General features: G+C 37.0%; 1 protein-coding gene across 1 annotated transcript in view; it reads left to right on the top strand.

Annotated features, from left to right (window-relative positions):
- The window catches only part of LOC143180627 (lachesin), an 83,752-nt gene extending 77,391 nt beyond the window's left edge, over positions 1-6,361 (top strand). The window contains exon 8 of the mRNA XM_076380495.1: positions 6,080-6,361. Within this exon, the coding sequence (XP_076236610.1) occupies positions 6,080-6,327 (248 nt within the window). The 3' untranslated portion in view covers positions 6,328-6,361. The remainder of the gene's footprint in view (positions 1-6,079) is intronic.
- Positions 6,362-24,092: the final 17,731 nt, after the last annotated feature.

Consider the following 24,092-nt stretch of genomic DNA (forward strand, 5'->3'; position numbering starts at 1 on the left):
ATAAGACTCTGTGTGACGTTCGCTAAAGACGTTCGTGTCGTAAAGTGTTCTGCTTTTTCGGTGACCCCAAGCTAATTATTAGACGTTCACCTCATCGTGTTTACTCAATGATGTCTGTGATATGTGTGAATATTAAATTTAAATTATAATCAAAAAGAACATTACCTTCAGATTGTGTAAAGAATCAGTGCAGCTAAGGAGAAGTTACTTACATTCTCAGAGTTGATAGGCGTATGTAGGTTTCAAAATAGCATCGTGATTTCGTGCACCGTAGTGGCATAGTAATCTAGTGATCTAGTGTTAATTGGATCGCGTACGTGTACTCGTTTAATTAAAGAAAGTACGGTAAAGGTGGGTGTGTGCTGTAGTCACTGGTAGAGGAAGGAGCAGGTAAGCTATGTCTGCATTCTTAAGCAGTATTAATCATTGATAAACATTAAATATGCAAGCGTTTTCTCAGAAACTGTTTTTCTTACTTGAATATATTTATTGTAATCTAGTATTATCTTCAGTGTTATATTTTTATCAGTTTGTGATTTTATCTGTGATAGGGGACAAAAGTTATTATAAATTACAGTAGTAATAATAATAGTAATCAAGTTATGAGTATACGATTGCAATTTTATATTTTATTAGTAACGTGCATTAAGCGCTATTACTTATATCTTTTAACAAACTCACAGAAGCTTTTCTCTCTGACTAAATTTTATTTCTAATTTGTTTAAAAGAATCATGCATTGTATTTATTCTTACAAAATTCACGATCTATTAGATGCCGGTAGTAAAGTAGACGAAACAGGGTAGTTATTTGCGAAATATAATGGTCGTTCACCTAATGACAATAGCAATTAGCATTGATTATTAATTTGAACGTAATAGCCGCTGTATCGGGGTGCAATTGCCCGAACAGCTTATTTTTGCAAAACTGATGATTATCGCTAGTGTGGTTTAATCCTCCGTGCAAATCCAAATTTGTTTTGCTCTAATACACTACATTGGAATCTTCGCTGCATATGATATTGGCGAAAAAAATTTTTCACGTGTTCGTCTCTGCTGTGTGGCAGTAAATTCTGATCAAGTATGTATGAGCGTTACATGAAATAGGTTACTGAAAAATTCGTTTAAAACAGATTACTTCTTTAAGAATAAGAAATTTTCATTACAATTGGCACTTTAAATATATGAACAGTTAATTAATTTGACGAACATTCTTGATATTAACTGCGTGTTTAGTATTTTCTGTTTGGACTTGCAAAGAAAAATGCAAAATAATTTTTTACCCTATCTAGCTAATATTCATTTGCATATTAATCCAAAGGAGATGATGTGTTTTTTCTTGAATTTTTTATTATTTATAATTTCATCCTTTATGACGTGTTTAAAATTTGTCAGTTATAAAAATCGAGTTTTACAGGTTCCAATAAAAGACTTATTTCAACTAATCTACTAAGTAATTATAGTTTGCGATTCAAACTTCATGAGCGTTTCGAATTAATTAACTGTTCCGCTACTGTGTTTTATATCCTGGAAAACACAAGTACTCCCAACAACGTTTTATACTTCGAAATAATCATACTTCACTGCGATAATGTTTATCCGTCGTATTTAACAATATAAATTCACCGAGTAAAAGTTCTGGGACAAACGTATGCCGTATAAACTGAACTACAACTTTAAAATGATCGAATTTATAGCTGCTCCCCGTTCGTTGAGCGCTCGCGCGCATGTTTTATAACGCAAACTTCACGATGTAAATTCTCCGGGGACAAAATTATGAAACAGATGCCTGACTTTTACATACTCTTTGTATTATTTTGACCGAGGACTTTTCACGCAAAAAAATTTTAAGAGGCTGCATACAGAGTCATAAAACAGGTTGGGCACCTAAAAAAGAAAATCAACTTTGACTACTTGTTACGTTTCTAAAGTGGGAAATCTTGAAAAAGTGTGACGTACAAGTAAGACTGAATGTGCCCTTGTGAAATACTTTAAAATAGGATATTCCACAAATGAAAAATAGTTTTCTGAGAAATACTGAAATGAAATATATTCTTTACAATTTTGATGATCTCCATTTTATAATAATAAAAATTGTAATGTACTTAAAAAGTATTACTCTTTTCAATTTATTGAAAAACTTTTATAAAGTTTATTAAGAAAGAAGTACATTCAATATTTTTCATTTACTTTCAAATTTTACTTGTAAATAAATTCACTGAGCATAGTTTCAGAACTGTATAATTGTACGAAATTAATTATTCTCTTCTCATTGGTAAGAAATGACAAAGAAGAGAAAAGATGAAATGCTACAGTGTCTCTGTAATAGCAAAACACTTGGCAACTCAACGCTCTTAGTTTGATCCCCTGGAAAAGGTAACAAGTGGAGCAAATCGAGCTTAAGTATTTACGAGGAAATCACTGTAATACACAGTCCATTATCAGCGTGCGTGGGCGTGCGCGCGCGTGGGCGAAGTATCACACCCCTTCACGCTTAGGGACGGAAATTTTATCGTGTAAACCGTGTAAACTAACAGGCGTCGTGCGAGTGTTACAGCATAGGCACGCTTGTGTACACGCGAAGGGTTGTCTCGGCGTGCTCGAACTTCTCGTTGAAGTCACGCGATCAGATAAGCTCGGGGGATTAATCCTTAAACCGATGGTATAAACGAAGCGTGAAGAGAACGTTGAGGAAAGAGTAAGGGAACCTAACGGGTGTCCCCTTCGACTTAAGCTACAATCTGTTATTCTAAGAAACTTAATTCATTTCTTCAGTTCTTCGTGTGTAACCAAAGGTGGTGAAAAATATAAAATAGTAGGTGGTCTGATAGAAGTGGTCAATAATTTAAAATTTTTAAATTGCAGTTATTGGTAGGAAATTGTTTATAGAAATAGATGGTTAATGGTACCAGTAATTGGAGATATTGTACAATTTGTTTCATATTTTTTTGGTGAATTTCTATATGGGGTGGTAGAAGTTTTGAAAACTTACTATATTGGTAGACCTGCATTTATTGACCAAAAAATATTTTACAGTCCTCTATCACCTCCTGCTACATGAATCTATAATTCTAAATCAGCTTGTCAGTCTGTCTCGCTAACTGCTTGAAGTTTCGTCATGAATTCCATTAACTTCATCGTCATCGTTATCGTTATTTCTCTCGTTTAATATACACCTTCTACCTCTGTCAACCGTGCATTGACGGACGTTATGATATACGTTTTACTAAATTTAGTGGAAGTTATATGTTGAAAATTAGTCTTTCAGCTAATTCCATCAAAATTGTATTTATGAATGAAAAGGAGAAACTAACTACAGAGAACAATTAACACTTTGACGTTCATGTACATTTATTATTTCTTCATTACTAACCGAAAACTCAGTAAACCCTATTACCCATACAAACTCATTAAAAGTTGCTTATATTTAAATACTCTGTATTAGAATTCTACCCTACAACACTATTTTCAGCAATTCACTTATCCAATCCAATCTCCAGTTCCTCGTATCAAGTGAAATAATAAAAAGGACAGTTTGTCAGAAGTCTCAATTTGCACGCTCATCTCGCGGATACACAATTCAAGCAACCCAGGAAAAACATCTGTCCTCGAGACACAGCAACAGCCCAGCTCAATCAATATTTATCGACAAAACGATCTCGAAGTTGGCTCCACTTTGCTCGCGCGCTCCGTACAAGAGACGAGGTCGAAGGGGTGGTTACAAGAGATAACCAGGGACGTGGGGGGGATGGCGATGCGACGACAGTGTCGAGATGTTGGCACGTCACGTCAAGGGCTGAAAGTCCGCGAAACAATATCCAGCCAACAGCCCATCCTCCCCAGCTACATCTTTCTTTCCTTTTCTCTTGCTGCGGCCTGTTCTTGCCGCTTCTTCTGGTTCCGTATTAGTTATCGTTTATCAGGCCGGCCAGACAAAACGCGCCGCCGGGAATTGGGTGAGCCATCTGTTGCCAGACATGATCGATAAAAGTCCGCCAAGTGCTATCAGTGCTAAACTGCTATTTCGACGAGCTGCCGCACGTTTCACCCCTCCGCCGATCCCCGTTTTCTCTCTGCCATCCCTCTCCCTCCGCCCCACACCTCGATCCCTCGCCATTTGACGAGCGTTCACCACCTTCCACGATTTCTTTTCCCTTTCCCGCGGTTCTTTCCCTCCCCGCTCCTTCGTCCTCGTTTCTTTCCGCAACATCTGTCCGGAGCCGGATCACGGAAGTGTATACGCGATAAATCGAATCCGCCCTGCAAATTGCTCGTTACTGCTGATTACGTTTTTATGGGTACGCGCGTACGTGGAGGAAGAGCCTCGACTAGTCGCCCTCGGGGATCGAAATGAAGTCTTTTTTCGTTTGACGGAGGAGATTCCAGGGAACGAGAGGAGATAATATTGCATCGTGATGTCAATGACAGGTGTTGCACCTTCGTCTGTTTTTTCTTCTTTTTTTTTGGAGTTTAAAGAGATACTAATTTGTAACAACGGATGTCTTAGTCTCTTGGAGATTTTTAGGACTTTACTGGATGCCTTTAAAACGTTTTTAAGACATCTCTATGCTATATAGATTATATTATATGTGAATAACTATATTGGTTTCACTTTCCCTCTTCAGTACAGAATATTATAATTAAAATCTGTGAGGTTGATATGTTGATACATTTTTACATTTTGTAATCCTCTGTGTAACTAACTCTGTGACTAATACTTCTATGTTAAAAAATTGAAAATGAGTTGAATTTTGGAAGAATACTCTTGTTTAGATTCTGGTTGATACATTTGCTCACAATTTATTTTCGACATATTTTTCTCGATTTCCTTTTGTAGCCTTTGGTTCTTAATGTACGTAGAGTGACCACGTCGAACGAAAGATAAAGGCCAGCTTGTTTGCTCTTGTATTTTCGTAATTTCGGTGAATTATTTCTAGGATATAATAATTCGAGAGAACAATATCGAAAGAGTACGCTGGTAGAGAGGCGAAACTTCCCATTTCGCCTTTTCCAATTTCTGGAGTGTCAATTTTGCAACACATGGCCCTTGCGTTATCACAATGGAAGATTACACTTCTTTTTCTTTTTTTGTTTCTTCCTTTTTTTCTCAGCGGAACGTCGGACAATTCCTTGGGATAGCTCGATCAAATTGTACGTTTGCACATAGCAGATTTCAAGGAAAATGATTTTGTTAGAGGAAATTTATTAATATGTGTGAATAATGTTAATATACACTGTTAATATAAATACAATTTTAGTATAATAAATTTTAAAGGTAGCTAGAGATTATAAAACTTGAAGCTCTGTCATAAAACCGCAGATACGCCGTATACATTAGTGTTGACGATGTATATGTATATTGATACATGAATAAATTGAATTCACTACAGGAATTCTTCGTCAAAGGGAGGAATTCTAGCCTCCTCTTTTTCCGCCAATACTGTTTCCTACGTACGGTGACGTCGAGCGTAAAAACGCTCTGCTCTATAACAGTGTTGCTGTTCTTATTGGAGAGTTATGCAGCTAAAAAAATCATACACAGTATCACTACAATTTTATTAATAACGTGACACAAATAAAACTTTCGTATTTTGGTCCTGTGAAATAAGAAATACGAAAGTGCCTTAAGAATTAATGAGTCTGATGCGCCAGAATTCATTCTAAGTAGTATAGGTCAACGAATTATCACACAGATGTTATTCTAAGAGTAGTTTAACATTCTTTGATCTTTAGTTTACTTTTTATCCAAGTCCTGTGCTTATGTATTTATAAAAACACATTGAGACTGTGTCTGACTACTTATTGATCTATACCACTAGCTCCACGTAAACTGTACTTCAATAAGTAGTACAAATAATTCTAAATTTCTTACTATTCATTATTCAGTAATTCATCTCACATTTTGAAATACAATTCAGAACATTTATCTTACACATGGAATTATTTTTACAAAAAAAAAAAAATAGATCAAACGTCTATCTCATACCAAGTGTGATCACTAACAAACGAGACTTGAAGTCGTGTGATATTTTAAAATTTCTTTTCTCCATCTAATTGAATTTTTCTTTCTTTTTCTGTTTAGACATGGATCTGCCTAAGCACTCGAAGAAATTGGGGGATCGTCGAGGGGAGGACGAGAACGAATCGATCAGTGATCGTGACCACAGACTGAATCACATTTACCAGGGTTCTTTGCGGGAAACTGGTTCCACCTTGGAACCGTACTTCGACGGTGACGTCGTAACCGCGTCGACGTCTTCGAATGAAATTCTACCGCCCGCCACTTGTATCCTACTGATAGCATCTTGCCACCTGTTTGCTTTGACGTAAGGAATGTTAAGGTGTACAGGATGAATGAGACCGTGCGTTCAGTTCGACGACCGTCGACCATTGTTTTTCTCGTCCCAAGTACATAATTACCGAACTCACTGCCGTGTGAAAGAATCGATTCGTCTGGAATGATCGTTTCGCGCGAACCTCGTCAGAAACGTTTGTGTTCTCCCTTCGTCACCCCATCGATGATACGCTACCGGATTTAGACGAAAAATTATCGTTGACACTCGATTCCGTTGCTTCTCTTCATGCAGAATTTGCTCGGTGAGTAACGATTTAACAACATTTTGGTTTACTTTAGAATGGTGGAGGGTATTTATTTATTTTATTATAGAAACGTTTTTGGGACATTTTATGTTTCATATCATTCGTTTTCGTTTAATATATGAGTTTGTATGATATTATTTTCAATATTGATAGATCCTTGATAAGTTCAGTAAATTTTATAATCCGAAAGATTTTTTATACTAAAGTGACATATTTCAAAATTGACTGCTCGTAAGAAGCTCCGAAACAAAATTCTAAGTATGTGTATACCTAATGATTTTTATTGTTATATATGTTTTATTCTAAAAGAGTTCTAAATTGTAGCTCCGAAATCGTAAACTGTTTTGAAATATTTATACATAGATTATTTAATCAGTGAACAGATCGTGTAAATTTTTTTTTCTTACCGAGCGAGAAAATCATTCGATATGTTTGCTCGATGCTAAAGTTTAAATTCTTTTCGTTGTCGGAGCTAATACTTTTACCAGGCCAATGAAAAAAGACTCATCTCGTTAGAACAATTTTACCATCCCACCTGTTACTCAGTAATCTACTTGACCTGTGTGCAAGTCCACACTTTAATGTAGCATCACTTGCACGATCTTTCAACAAAAGAACAAGACTGGGAGGACACTTTAAAGTGGTTTTGAAGATATACGTCCAGAGCTTGCTGTGTGCAAGCCAACTAAACACCTTGTTACCTTTCGGAACAAAACACCTGAAGCTGAGAGAAAGAATGGGATAAGTGCCATAAGAGTCATTTTTAAGAACTCCCATCTTTTTCCTCTGGTCGAATTTGAACGACATTTTGAGGATAGAGATTACTATTCTACTTACTATTCGAATGTGACTAATTAATTAAATCGAAACTCATTGTGAATTTCTAACATTTTATACGTATAATTTTACAGAAAGTCAATCGCTAGAGGAAAGAGATAGAAGTTCCGATTCATTTGAATATCGTTCGCTCGAAATTAATGTTTCATTGGTTAAACAAGGATCCTTATCATGAGATCCATTCGATCAGTTCAATTATGTTTCATTGGCAAATTTTCTGTATCCGAAATCTCACGATATTTTACGCTTCAAATCGCCCCTCTACAGGTTGTTCGACAAGTGTTAGAAATTTTTAAAAATGGAGAAGTTATGGAGTTATTAATTATTGGAAACATGGTTAAGGTATATGTGAAATATGTCTGACTAGGGAATTGCTCTACTTTTGGTGTGCATTAGCCAATACAGAACCAGCGATATCAGTAGAATACATCAATAGAATAAGACAAGTGAGACATATTTCACACACACTCTAGCTACCCATATAACACAGACAGGTCTTAAAGACGTCTTAAAGACACCCAGTAAAATCCTAAAAATGTCCAAAAGACATCTCTAAAACGTAAGTCTTTGAGACGTCTATGTAGTGTGTCTTTAAGGCGTGTCTTATGGATGTAAATCTCGCAAATCTTTAAGACGTATACTGTTGGATATTTTCAAGACGTCCAAATAATATCATAAGACGTTCAGGCATGAAACGAACATAAAATAGACGTCCTATGCTATCTGGGTATATCTCTAACAATTAATAACACAAAAACGAAGTCTCAAATGCAGTTTCTTTATTCTTAACATTCCTCTTCTTGTAGCACCTAGAGTACGCCCTTAAAATTTCTAACACTTCCAGTCAAACACCTCGTACCAGCTCTAAAAATCATCAAATCAGTCGCTAAAAAGAAAAACCAGAAATGCATCTCTCCTTTAAAACAAACCCTCCAAATCGATCTCAAAAAGAAAGCTGAACAAATATCCAAACACAAGCCTCTATTGATTCAAATTCCCCGCCGCGACGATACCCACTTTGCTTATTCCCTTCGAAGCAGTCGATAACACCGCGTTTGTAAATGCTCCGTATTGCATCGGAGCAATTTCGTGATCGAGGCGAACGTAAAATTAATATTCTAACGAATATCGGAGGAACGTGTAACGACAATAGAACGAAGATCGTCGCGAACATCTCGTCACGTCGAGCGGTTCCAGCGACGCGATTGTCCGTCTAGGCTTAACGAGATATCTCGTTAGCACCGCGTGTTCGTCCGCGACGCCTATCCCCTTTCCATGCCCTCTCCGCCATCTCTTTAACATGGTCCGTCGATTGTCTGATCTGTTACAATGATAGAATTATTAAATCCAGAGACTCGATTTTTTTTCTCCCACCTTTCCCCTCTGCACGCGGGTTCGATACCCGTTCGACCCCTCTTACCCCACCGCTGGTAGGTTGGCGCGTTATTATAATCGTTGATGAGATATCAGGCCGACAGGATGAATTCACGGTCGCTAGTGTGATATCCAGTTACGTCGCTCTTGCTCGGGTACAAAGGAACGCGGATTTTCAGTTTGATTGAAACCAGCGGGCTGGCATGATGTACAGAGGAGAGGAGGGGTGATTTGAAGTGTAAATTGGTCATTTGTTTGGGAAGTGTCGTTTAAAGGAGGTGACGTGGCAGAATATTTTGGGCAACCAGGAGAATTCTGTCGCCTTTCGAGGTAAAGAAAGATCGTTGTGTTATAATGGAAATTCTGATTTTTATACGAATAGTATTTTTTGAAGTAATTTAAAGTATCTTCTGGGTGGGGAAGGGTTGTTCTATAGGAAGTTGGGTTAGATTGTTTTAACTGAAAAATATTGGCGATCTTATTTTATGCGTAAAAGTGAAAGAATTTTCTTGGTTACTTGATAACACAAGAAATGATTATTGTTTGAAGTATTAGTGTCGAGTGGTGTTTAATTGTTGTATTGTAGTTGGAACTTGTCGGAACGTGGACTTTCACTTAAGTTATGATTCAGATATCTGGTCTTATTGATATCTGTATAAGATACTCTTTGTGAATATATAAATGAAAGTATTTTATTAATAAATCAAGACTGACGAAGGAGTAAAACGAGGGTGAGAAAGATATCTCGTGTTTTGACAACTTTGCACAGTAAACAAGGGGATGAATGCTATTTTCCGAGCTTTTCATGCGCAATATTTCATTTCACTTCCGTGTTTTCTGGCTCGAGTGTAAACATATTGTTATTTAACAGAGAAAAAGAATTGAATCAACAAATGTCGTTTCTGTGAAAGAATTTTCATAAAATGAATAAAAAAGGTGTTATAAAAGAAGAAACCACCAACCAATAAGGTTTCTACTATAACCATTTTCTATCTTTACATTAATTTATATTTTAATTTCCCATGAAATATTTCTGCTAAATATGTTACTCAAAATCGTTGTTTCCATTTGTTTCGATCCGATCATTGACATTTCACTGTTTCCAAAATCTCTATCATTCCAAAAAGTAAATTTTCAAAAACCTTAAAGATCTATAACATAAGTATCATCGAGGGGAAATTTTGTTCTTCCCATATCACATAGGTAAGAAAGTGAAATTAACGATCGTTAGCAACTTACAAAAACCCATACATATCCCTAATCGACTATAGAGATATAATTTCTCGTTTTTTAAGCAACGTCTAGATATAGATCTGGAGAGATTAGATTTGCAAGAAAGAAAAAACAAATAAACTAAGTTTACGATAATCGTTACAAGATGATCATCTTTATATTTACTAAATATTTTCATCATTGTCTATTATAAAAAAGGATATCAATTTCATGCTTACTTAAAAAATAACAAATTTATCGACAAAACTCTGCTAACTCCTTCCAAAAGAAAAAGCCACGCAATATTTGCGTCAAACAAAATATTTTATCCGTATCCCGAAACGACTTTTCGACTCAAATAATTAAATATTCATGCATTATCGTTTAAGCCCAGGACTTAATTAAATTGAAACTCCGAATAGGTCGCAATATCGCGAAATTCATAAATAGCAGGAAGTAGTGGAAATACTGAAATGCAAAGGAAAAAATCCCCCAGCAACAGCTGGTCTCGAGCGTCGCCTTATCTACGTCGAAGCACGGCATGCAAATCGGCGTCGGGTCGCTTGTAACGATAACCGTAAACGCAGTCCCGCGAAGAAGTATAATTATTCATTCAGCGTGTGCAGGCGCGTTTTGCTCCCGTTCACACGGCGATCTCTTCGCCTCTCCGCGGAATGGAACAGAGTCGCACGAACAAGCACAAAGTCGTTAATTAATGTCGTCGTATGTGCGAGAGATAATAAAGTTGCATCCATGCTTTCGGTACCGTTGCATCGATACGCGTGCACGAAATGCCACGTTATTCGTATGATGAGCTTCCACCCTAAGTAGCGTGTATAAAAAATAAAAAAAAAAGAAACTGAACTAAGGAGCGACAAAAAGTCACGGGCTATTGTGTGAAATCGTGCTCCTTTGCTTTTGCAAATATTACGGGAAAAATTAATATCGCGAGGCTGGTCGAGTCTGCGAGCGTGTACGTGTGCGTGGGTGTGTTATTTTAAGATAAACGTACATTTAATGCGTGAAAATACGAGCTATCGTGTGTTTGTAAAATAATCTACATGTTTTTTGGTTCTATTCTTTTTACACGTGGAAAGTATTTTTTTATTTTTAATTATAGATTTTGAAAAAGAATTGTTTCTGAAGATTAGTTGCCTGATTTGGGGGTCTTTGAGTGATTATTTGTAATCTAATGGAGATTGAAATTTTGTTAATAGGTTTGTATTTTTTGTAGCTAAGGTTTTTAACGTGATTTTCTGTTAATGATAAATTTGAGTTTCTTTTCGGGTAGAAGTTTCTTAGATATCAATTTTCTTGAGAATTCTATTGATTTTATTCGATTAATTAATGTCACAGTAAATGTAAGGTCTATTTACGAAGTACTGTTTAAGGATAATTAATTTAAAGTTGAAGAATTTTTATAAGACGAAGATGAAAGTGAAGGGATTGTTAGTTTTGCCTATTCAAAGGAATGTGCCAAATATATGAATGAATTTGGAGAGAAAGTGTTATCCATTTGACATTCTGGACGTGCATTATCTTTTACTGTTCTTTTTATCATTGTTCCGTTAATTTCAAGCATTTCTAACTGTTTTGTACAGTGTGTGGTATTTAAATGTTTGCAGTGTTGTTTCATACGTCGTTATTTTTAATGTGACTATACATATTTGAGTTGATAAACGGAGTACTTGCACTGGTATTCAATGCTCGTTTTTTGTATTAAAGTCAATTTAATAAGTAATGAGCACCGTGTGCCAGCATTTAGCTCGAATTAAACGACTAGTGTTTTATTTAATTCGAAGGCAAAGTGTGATGCACACAGAAAGAAATAAATTACATTTTAACTTATTCGGGACGGTTTCCTTTCTCCAGTGAATTATTAACGTTCCATTTTGCTTTTTTAAACATGCGTTCATTAACTTAATGATTTATTTAAGCTTTACTACATCAAAAGGTGTGTAATTCTTTATCGAAATACTGGCATAAATTAAGCAAACAAATATCTGAAAATATAATAAATTGAATATTTAAAAATATTGCAGAGGATTAAAAAATTACGAAACTGAAAATACTTTAAAAAATTAAAAATTCTTAATATTTGAAATTGTGATAACTAAAAGTTTGCATAAAATTGAAGACAATTGAATGATTTAAAATTTATGAAATCGAAAAGAATAATACCATCGTTCCTCCCGGATAAGTTAGAATTTATAACTGAACAAGATTGTAATTTCACCTACGAAGTTATATCGTTTAGGGATGAGTCAGTGAATGAGTTGACGACTGTTAGCAACTAGGGAAAAGAATCAATGCGATATTTAATATCAATGGACACGAGAAAACATTTATGTGTAGATTGTGTAAAATACGGAATAGGATGAAACGATACTATTGAAAATTATTGGATTGTTGACTGTAGGTGTTTATGACGGTTACGCGATATACATATATATATAAATATGTAATAGAGTATAAGTTATAAATACAGAGGAGCGAATCAAATGATAGCTAAGTCGGCCTTCCACGTCTCGATGACACAAATACAGCAATTATTATTCTTAGATTGTCGTAAATGTTTCATTCATTTCTTTCGAGAATAATACTAAAGCAAAAGTGAATGAAAAAAATCATTATAACGTAATCTAGTCAGACGTTTTGTTAATCGATCGTTGAAGTATTATATTTTCATTCATATTAAAGTAACTTATGACGATTATACAGGGTGTTCTAAGATTTTCTAATCTAAGTACTTACTAATATTATTTATAGATACATGTAAGTAACAAAATTCTATATACATAGAGACATAGTTGCTTTTTTAAATAATACTGAATAGTAAAATTCAATAGATTTTTTATTTATAACTGTCAAAGAAATCTAGGAAGATATAATCTGTTTTAATAATGAAAACAGTTATAATGCTAATATTGACAATAATAATTAACATAATAACTAACAATAATCATCATCATATTCATGATCTATTAATATCCTATACTTTATTCCTCTCCACCCTGTTCATGATTTTACATTGTTTCCACAAAATTTTAATCAATAATTTATGAGCCCTTATTTGTGTAACGTAATTTTATTACCATTCCATTCTTAATTTTACCCATAGAATACTTTTATCATGTTCACTCGAAATGCCTTAGGACACCCTGTCTGAACAGTAATATTATTTCAATAGATGTTGCCAGTTCAGTCAGTTATCTAATATTTATAGATCGTTTATTCCCTCGGCAGAGTTATTTTAAACAATCAGAGGAACATGTGTATATTTGTGCAAGACGAAGTGGTCAGGTTGGGAGAGCGTATTGTAAAATATTCTACAACATTATTTAACTGTTAAAGCGATGATTCTGCGAAGTTGTAAATACTTCTGTTCACGGGTCACTTAGTTCTCCCAACAAAAGGTCCCAGATGAAAATCCCTTTACAGGGCAACCTTAAAGTCTGACACATGTACGCAGAGGTCGATGAAATCGCAAGGGAACCCTGTGCTGCCAAAAATCTATCAAATTTAATAGAGTAAGTTACTGTCGCTCGTAACACGAAAATTGGACAGAGATATCGGGTGAACCATATCAGAAACATATCGATGACCTATCACCTTCGTACGACACGTTCCCACACATATCAGAGGAACATATCAGAGTTCCCTTGAAATTTAGGAGCTCTGATGGATGAGACATCGATAAAGTGATCAGTCGAAAGTATATTGCGAGTAAGGAATATATACGTTTCATCTTTTCAGTGTGTAATGAGAACAAAGTCAATTAGCCGCCCAAGGCCACTTAAGAGTCAGACCAGTCATTCGTATTACCACTTGTCTACTTTATAATTCTATCTTATCGCTAGATGCTACAAACAGATACACTCGATTCCCCAAGTATAGAAATGAAATCGATAGGACATGAAAGTAGAACTTTGATATGGTTCACGATCAAAGTGGCCTTGAATGGTCAATTGAATTTAATCTAGCTGTCGCAAAGTCGCGTAAAAGGTATGATTGAAGATCGAACTGAAAAACGAGCTACAACGATAGACAGTCTCGATGTCAAAGATACCAGTACCTCACTAGTGACTGTCAAGTGATCTTATCTTCAACCCCACTTAACAGTCCAGCGTCTCATTCGAAAGAGCTCCAAACGATTTTACTTCTCAAAGAGACATCCTATCGACTCTCGACAAGGCTTTCCCTGCTTAATTGTTCAACCGATGCGAGTATAGCGCTAGATCCATTGAGATGTAAACTAGTAAACGTATCCATGTGTCGATTTGATATAAGTGAATTAGGAGGAGGGGCTATTAGGACGACGAAGGATGTCAGAGTGTTTAGGTAGCCTTTAAGAAGGACGTTTAAGCTGTCCTCGTGTGAATGGTCTGGCCTTAATATATTTTGCAATACATATACATATATATATATATATAAATATATACACGTTAACTACGAAACGAGAGACGCAAAGGAGGAGCGTTTCTCCTATTGTGAATATGATCATGTTCCCCTTCCCCTCCCCTCGAGTCTGATGTTTTAAGGGTCACGGCGCATCGCACACTGTACAATAATCACGCGCGTACATATGTTATATACACGGAAATACATATAGATATATATATATATTATACATACGTACATATAAATATGAGTAACGATATGCATACGTGCGTCGATGTAATTAAATAATGTCCCGTGTAACACGTGACTTGTACTAAGCCTACTGACGAGTTATCGCACTGCTGGTACCAACGGAGATGAATATATAAAAACGAATAAAGAGACGATTAATGTAATCCCTTTATCTTCGATTATTGTTCAATACCCATACATATGTGTAGACTGTTTGGAATTATTATTATAACATTCGCCTCATACACTTGACCTCATTTGTCAGTGGTGAGGTAGAACCTTATTAAAGCCTCTCTGTAATAAATAGTAAATTCTGATCATTTTTTAAGCTACTAATTCATAGCTATTGATTCAATATAGAAACTTAAAATAATGTTTGTTCACAGAGTTTACATTTTTGAGAATAAGACTTTTAATATTTGAGTATGCATACAATTAATTAAGATTGGACTTGACAGATTTCGTTAAATGAATTTTTAAGGTATAAATATTACAAATTTAAAATTTGTGTAATTTGTAATGTTATACGTGGCTGATAAATTTTTTAATCGAAACATTTTAACATAGCAATATTTGGAATCGTAAATACCCTTCCGCATTGCGAACGCTAAGCTATTGAGTTTGCTCAACAGGAAGCAAACTTTGTCATAGTTAGGAGAGGTTATGCGTGATTCAATATATACGACACGTTACAATGTATTACACAACGAGATAGTTTAGCTACAACTACGTTACATGCGAGAGATGCGTTTTGAAGTCCGTCGCATGCTCCTCTTGCATGTGCACTGACGGCTCATCTTATTGTGTTACGTGCATCGCATAACCGAAACGTTGCATTGACATCGATGATTATTCAATTTAGTGGTCTGATGCTAGCATCCTTTAAACTGTAACAGAATTAATTGGATCGTTTAGAGAAACATTTATACTTTACAGAGTTTGAAGAATTAATATTAACAACATTGTTTTAATTAAACAGTTTTATTTTACTTTAAAATATATTCTGGTCAGATAAAATATAATATCAATATAAGATATTAAAATACGTTGAAGAATAGAGTCTATGAAACTACGCATTTTATTACAAATGTGTTGTATGTACGTACATACAGGAAACAAATGTATTAAAGGGATTTACAGTCGTTTCTGAAAGCAGACAAATGTTCGAATATTTTATTGCTTTTGTTACAGTTTGATGATAAAAACTTCCATTTAGTCTCCATCTAAAAACAACATTTGCAATACGGGACACCTGGGTTTAAGCTTTTAAATTGGGGAAAGTAGAAAGACCAGTGCATGGTCAGACAACGTTATTACATTTTCTCATTCTAATGAGAAATAAAAGCTAATAGTAATTTCCAATTAGCTAAATACTTGCAAAGTGGTACACGATGCAACATAAACAAACGTAATTGTTATTAATAAATCATTTCTTTTCAGTTCACTATTCACTTTCATAATTCACTCGTTGAAAATTATAAAGCTAGTACTACTTCTGCTTCTGAAGTCTGAAAGAGTTAATACTTTCATATACGTAAAAGCGTACACAGAGATCGATAAATTTGAACCTATATTTTTGTAATATCGAGCTTCCTTTTATTCACACAAGCACAAAATCGATTTTAAACTTATTCGATCTCTCCCAATGGAATGAGGGTTTATCTCTTAGTCTCTAAAAACGTCTGTTACAATCGAATAATTTCATTTTTCTCGAATTCGTTGCTGCTCTCGTTGAAATAGAAAAATGTTTCACGTGGCACGCACTCGAAACTCGGCACACTGCGGTCTTGCGCTATTTTTACATGAAAAAAAAAACAGGTTTGCCTCGGCACAGGTCGCTCTCTATCAGGAAATGTTTCGCCTGCGCCGAAAGTGCGGCTCGATATCTACAAAAACTGGTAGCTTATTCGAGCATTGGTAGTCGTTGACCCTGAACAGGATCATCCAGCTTCCTGCCCCCTTCGCTTGCCTGGCACAAAGACCGCAAAAGGGTACTTTCCATTTATATCGTTCAAAGGGACACGAGCGCACTTGCAACGGCCCGTTATTCCAGGATCAAATGGAATGAGTTGTATCGTGTTTAGCCGTCACGTCACGAAATGACTGATGGCGGAACACCAAGCGTTCCCTATCGGTTCTGCTAATGAAATAAAACTGTTCGAAATGTGGAGCATTCTCACAGCAGAAAGCCGAAATAATATTTTAAATACATAAAACAGGATTGGAATTCATGAACACAATTAGTATGAATGAATGCGTTAACTGGTTTAAAATTAATTAGAAATACCTGTAATTAAATAGGGCTGATCTATGACTCTCTAAATCTACTTGCACATTAGTGTTCCCAGGAATTAAAATTTGGTATAGGTACATACAGTAATACAATTTTTGACTCTCTTGAGATGTGCAAAATTTATGTCTATCAATTGAAGGTAAAGTTTCTTTTGAAAAAAATAGTATTTTTTTTTACAAAGAGAATTATCGATAATATTTTTTTCTAAAATTCATCTGCGTCTTATTATAATGTTAGTAAAGTCAGACAGTTCTTGTTAAATAATTCCTTCTAAAAAGATTACACTCACCCTAATAAGCGTGAGAGTATGCAATAATTTTTGTGTGCATCTGTTTAACGTCTGGATCGTAGGATGGGTATCGCTCTTCTGGCGAAAATATTTCTTCAGCGTTCCATGGTCGAAATTATATGTTAATGCGAGAAAAGGGTGAACAGGTGATGGGTGCATAAAAACGAGTTAGGCTAACGAGAGAGGAAAATATGGCGCGGCGGAAAGTAGCATGGGAACGATGATGAGGAAAGTTTACAAGTACGTGGGGGAAAGCTCGGCTGAACCTAGTATTTTTCTTGGAAAGAGGTCTTTGGCGAGGAATACCGTAAAATCAGTTTCCTCGTAAAAGGAGTTTTTAAGAATTTCTAACTTGACGCAGCGAATTCTTTAATTTTACTGTTTCCCCATACTGCTTACTTATTTATTGATTTATATCACTGCTTCCTAGTGAATTAACTCTGATCATGTTAATTGAATTAACTTAAATATTATTGCTTAACATGAGAGTCATTGTATCTGAATTTATTTTTATATTTTTTATAAATAAAGACCATCAATAAATCATAGAGATTTAAAAGTTTTTGAAAATATTACAGCAAATGTATGTTCTTATTGCTACCAGGTACATTATCGACAAAATATTCATGGCAGGGCCTACTAAATGCCCATCGCGAACAAATGAGTTCTAAATACCATATTTACGTGATGTAATACTATTTAAATCTTGTGACAGTGATTTATTGGATAATGATGCGTCGCCAGCGTCGGTAACATTTCGCGAAGAGGATATGATTTATAAATCCAAACCAAGCAGACACGAGTAGCGGGAGCCAAATTGGTTCTGTCCGATTTGAACAATGAAAGTACGAAGAGTGATTAATGAAGCGATATACGGCTGATAAACGGATGTGGCATGAACGTCGAGTACATTATCGCGTAGAATGGAAAATATGTACTCGTCGAAAGCATTATGCGTTCTGACTACGAGCCACATCGATGGGTATTATTATATTTTGCATTCTGGTCGCAATGCTCGTTGCTGAATTCACGCTCGGATTCGCCGAATATCACGAACGAGACTGCTGTTTGTGAAAACGGACTGCGCTCTCGAGAATACTATGCTCGAACATGTAATTGCATTCCGCGAGGCTCTGTGTAATTATTTTTTGAATTAGAGTATAATAAATGCAGTGAAGGGACGATAACGAAGTTCTGGACTATACGAAGGTCCCAGAATATCAAATATCAGGAAACAAATTTAACATTCTTAGGAAAGTGGATCTGGCTACCACAGAGATGTGCTACAGACAAATATGTGCAGAGTGTTCTAAAATTGATGGTACAAGCGGAAAGACGGTGATTCTATATGAAAAAATAAGTCAAAAATATACAATAAACTTTTTTGATATCGTGCTTCGTTTTTGAGAAAATTGAGTTGGAGTTAGGGTCGAGGGCATGCGTACTGAAGTACAGTTTTGGGTGTTTGAAGGGTACACGGGATAAAGGGAACACTCTCGGTCTAGCCACTGACTGTCTCTATGGTACGCTAGAAGCATTCTCCTTTCCCTATTTACCCCTCAAATATCTAAAACTGTGGTTCAGTACCCTTATACTTGGCAAAAATTCAAAGTCAATTTTCACGAAAACGAAGCGTGATATTAAAAATTTTAATTCTTCATTTTTGTCTTATTTCTTCGGGTAGAATCATCCCCTTTTCGCTTGTACCATTAGTTTTGGGACACCCTGTATACGATCAGTTTTTACTTAATATACAGAGTGTTCGACAATGGGTATCAGCAATTTTAAAAAGTGATTCTGTAGGAAAGAATAAGAAAAAAGTCAAGAATATTGAAAGTTTGAAAACTTTGAGGCTTCGTTTCCTGGCTATTAATTGTTGAGAAAATGTCTAAGACATGCGATGAAATGTCTGACTTAAAAACCCATTCTACTGATACCGTTGCGCCTGACCTGGTTAACACATGTCGGCAGTAGAATAAGTCCCAAATTAGACATACTTCATAATGAATAATTCAGAAAAGAGGCCTCAAATGCAGTTTCATCATTCCTAATTTTCCTCTTCTTTTGGCATGTAAAAACGCTCCTTAAAATTCATGACATCTGCCATCAAACATTCTCTATACAATCCCATCGAAAGACTCAAAGTAACCAGATCACAAATTTAGTGAACCACAGTAATTTTTTGAGCTACAACTTCTTAGCATCTTACCCCTACGAAATTATAATTATAATAACTTCTGCAAAGCTCTAACAACAATACCAAGAAACTGATTAAACTCTAACAGTTCCCATAATTTGTGGAGTATTTTCCTCCTCACAAAAAACCCCTGCATTCGGAGCACTCGCTCTACACGACCACTCAGAACCGATCGACCATCTCGCAGGCACGTTCCCTCGAAAATCGTCGCGCAAACATCGCCGTAGACGGTCGGTCTGGACTCAATACAGTGGATAGCGGTGCTTGGCCGAGTCGACCTAACATAACTTCGGCCGACGATGACCAAGTAAATTGCAGATACCGCATCCTCGCCAGTTCGGGATATGACCTCGATGATTATTCAATTTAATGAGCCATTGTAGACGCCCCCTGAAACGTGACGTTTACACCGCAACCGATTTCCAAGCCTCGAACGATCGGTCGTTCATGCTTAACGAGTTCGCGACTCGCACCCTCCTCCTGCACCCCCATCTACGCCCACAGTGTCACCACTTCTCTATGTCCGTCCGTGGACGTGTGAAAGTTGCGCTGTCGCGCATGTGTACACCAGCGTGCTCGGGCCACCAACACGCGGAAAGGTTTACGGCGGTTCCTCTTGCTAGAATTTCGATCCCATGACGAGCACGCAGTTCGAGCCAGCGCCAATAATTAGTAGACACTTCGAATCGAATTAATCCGCAATACGACGACGGGGATGGCCCTCAACGGTCGGCCATTAATTAAGGATTACCGGCTAAGGGATACGACGCTGACTCGACCCCCCAATCGTGCTCGATTACAATAGTGTAAATAAAATCTTGACGGCGGGTTCGTTAATGAAATTGCATTTATTTGGCGAGCCGAGTGTCGGTGACCCTGTCTGAACGTTAATTCGCCAATGGTTCGGCGATTATTAACGAAACCAATCGCAATGGTATGACAAGTAGTTTGAGTCGAGGACAATGTCACGTGGATTGGTGTATGGAAGTGGTGAAATAGTAATTTGGGAATTTTAGGAGAGCTGCAGTGTGTGGTATTTGGAGATGTTTTCTTGATACTTTGTGTATTAAGTGTGCGTATTACTGGGTTTGGTTAATTTGTGTTGGTAATTATAATTATGGAGGTGGTCTAAGTATAACATTTACAAAAATTGAATGTGTCAGTAATTTTGTGCAGTATTGATTTTTGATCAAAGTAAAGACTTGAAGAGTCAGACGTTCAATTTTGTTTCAATTTTTTATTTAGACTGTTGTCATAGTTATAGCCCCATGTTTGGAGGAATAAATTCTAGTTGCATTGTTACACTTTGAGAAATCTGTGCTAAGTAGTATTGGATGGCGCGTGGTCAGACATAAAGTAGTATGACACAGCACATAGTCAGACATGGAGTAGTATGGCACAGTACATAGTCAGACATAGAGTAAAGACACAATACAAAAATGTAATGTTAAGAGTATCCAAAAATAACAAAAATTATTTAAATCGTATGAATATTTGAAGGTTAATAACAATGCTAACTGTACCTACTTTTTTTGGTAGAATATTTTTTATTTTCATTAAGAGTCAACTATAAGTAACATATTGAATCATTTTGTCATTTAAGAGTACAACACTCTACTACAGATTGTAATATTGATTAATAGTCTAAAGAAACTAAGTCCTGTAAAATGGACCAGGTTTCTAGATCGAACGGTTTTCGACATATTAAATGTTAAAGTTTGCGAGACTCGGGCGAAGTGGGTCGATCGCTGCATAGTTCGATACCTATGACGTACTTCAAGATAATAGCTTTAATGTATAGTCACTTTGAAGTTGCAGCTACATGCTTCTCAAGAATGTCGAGTGAATTTAATAAGGTAGGGTGTAATAGTATTTGAAGGTAAATTGTTCATGTAATTAATATGATGCTATTCAATGTTGTAAGTTTCTTGCTAAAATATGCTGTATTAAGAGGAATAAATTCAAGCAAGAATATTATGTAGATATTAATTATTAAAATTGTTGAAGTTCATAGTCGTCAAACTGAAATATGTACATATAAAGTGCTGTACCTTAGGTATTATTCTAGAAAGAATTAAAATTCTTTTACTTTCTAAATTTTCACTATTAGTAATTAGGGATGATAATTCATTACATCAATATAGCAAGCAAATCGGTGTAGAAAGATATACAATATTGCAGAGGGGAGATACAATACTACAACACTAAAGTTGGGTTTAATTCAATTAAATTTGCATTAGATTATAGTTGAGCTCAGTTTAGCAATAATTTCAGACCGTGATAGACTTCAGTAATTAATTCCACGAGTTATCGGAGGAAGCCCTCGAGGCAGTTTCTTCATTAACAGTAGAATTCGACAATACATGGATTCAATTACCCCATAATGAGTAATAAATCTACAATTACTATTTCTCCCGAAAAATATAATAACCAAACTCTTCTATCACGAAACACTTACAAAATAACATTCCACAGATATCTCTCGCCTCTAAAATCTCCAAGAGAACACAATTAATTACTAACAAATAAAGACCAAAAAATCTCTCGAATCTACCAAACACCTAAAAATAATAAACAACACACTAATACCCAAACAATCAAAGCCAATCCTCGGAAACACCTTCGCCCCACATAAATCGCCAACGTCCCCCTACCACGCCCTCTCCTCACGGAAGTCAAAGAGCAGTAAAGATCGAAGAATCCCTCGACCGTGCTCGCAAAGCCCCGCCGAACAAGTTAGGCCGTCAGTTAAGGCCAGTTGTCGCAATTGATTCCGTCCGAGTCGAAATCAGGAAAAGTTTTGCATCGCTCGCAGGGGTCCGCTAGTGGCGCAAGTAAAAAGAGACAGCGTTTGATCGCGTAGCCGTTCGATCGAAGCGTAGGAAAGTCTCTCGACTAAAAGAGTCGAAAGAAGGTAACGGATCAGAGGAGCGTCAGATTCTACCAAGGAAAAAGAGAGAGGCAGAAAGGGAGAGAGGTAGAAAAAAAAGGAAAGAAAAAAAAGAGGGAAGAAGAAAAGGGGAGGTACACAGAAGAGGGGAGAGACAGAGGAAAAAAGAGAGACAGAGGAAAAGAGGGAGACACAGAAAAAGAGAGAGACACAGAAAAAGAGGGAGACACAGAAAAAGAGGGAGACACAAAAAAGAAGTGAGACAAGAAAAAGGGGTGTTCTAAGAAGAGCTCGTAGGAGGAAGCAGGAAACCTAGGAAAAGCGAGATGAGGCAAAGGAGCGATCTCTCGTAGCACATATCTATATCGAGAGGCTCGTTTCGACTCGAGTCACGAACGGGCCGGATGGCCTGAGTCCTGGCTGTGCTCGAAGTGGCCGACGGAAAAAGGGCCGGCTCGTTAATCCAGATCGGCGAGAAAACGTCGGGAAAGGACGAGGAAACGCCGGAGGGAAAAGGTAAGAGGGTGAACGTCCGACGGGGGCGAGACGTGCCGCCGCGCGAGGTGGGGAGAAGCTGGAAAAAAAGAGGGCGAACGGCTAGAGAGGCTTTCGGACGTTGATGACGGCGCCGCGGATAGCAGCGAGAAGAAACGCCGTGCAGGGGAGCAGAAAAGGGGGCCGAAACGTGGGGACAGTGGGGAAGGGGGGGAGCGGTCGACGGACGGCAGGGAAAAGAGGCTGCGAGGGTGGAAGGGTGGAAGGGAGAGGAGGAGAGGAGCCTGGATGGCTGGAATAGGATAGAAGGCTGATATCGTAAGTGGCTGCGAATCCTTTATAACTGAGAGAACTCGTGGGCTGAGCGGGGCGAGCTTGGAATTTTTGATGTAGTAGCAACCAGATATGAATATCGGAAACTTCCCAAAGGAATTCCGCGGGATCGAGGGAGAAAGGGGCCGCGGCGGTGACGGAAGCCGTGTACGGACTCTCGAGACGACGCGACCGAGAAAGAGAAAGGGTAGCGTTTCATGAGAAGGGGGGACAGAGGGGAAGGGGTAATCCAGCATTTCCTGTCGGCGCTCAGCCGAGCGACGGAAAGTTTGAGGAATCGCCGCGAAACCGATAAACTCGCCGCCCAAACACGACCGCGATTTCGCGAGCCGATAGACCGATGGATCCCGACGCGCTTTCGTCGCGGATCGTTCGCTGGGCAAACGGCTGCTTGCGGTTTTCGTTCGGAACGACACGCGGCCTGAATTTTTATGAGCGCGGATTTAGCGCTTTGGGGAGGGTCGTTCGGGAGGCGGCGGAGACAGCGAAAACGATCGCCTGTCGTGGTTTTAATGTTGCGGCGACAGCTGTACTGTTTGGGACAGTGCGCTTTAGGTAATTGGGCGTAATGGGATCTTGATGGATTAGTTAATACTCGTTCGATTAAATTATCAGCTGATGTGGCTCTTTAAATTAATTGTTCTGGAATGAGGTGTGGGTTTTTGGAGGGAAATTACCTGTGTGCAGTTATCTATGGGTACTGGATTTAATATAATAGCGAAAGCTTCTGGTTATAATTTTTTATTGAAATTCTTTAAATTTGTACTTTTTTTGTCTGTTTTTCACGATTTTTATTACTATGATGGATGAACCATTTTACTGTTTTCTTTTTAAATCTGTTTGCTGGGGAAGAAAAATTAACTACAAAAGTTCCCACATATTAGTGAAAATTTAATATTATTATAAGGATTAATTAGTAATTCCATATGTGACACTTCAAATT

Source organism: Calliopsis andreniformis, chromosome 6 (assembly GCF_051401765.1).
Source record: "Calliopsis andreniformis isolate RMS-2024a chromosome 6, iyCalAndr_principal, whole genome shotgun sequence".
In the NCBI taxonomy this organism is placed as follows: Eukaryota; Metazoa; Arthropoda; class Insecta; order Hymenoptera; family Andrenidae; genus Calliopsis; species Calliopsis andreniformis.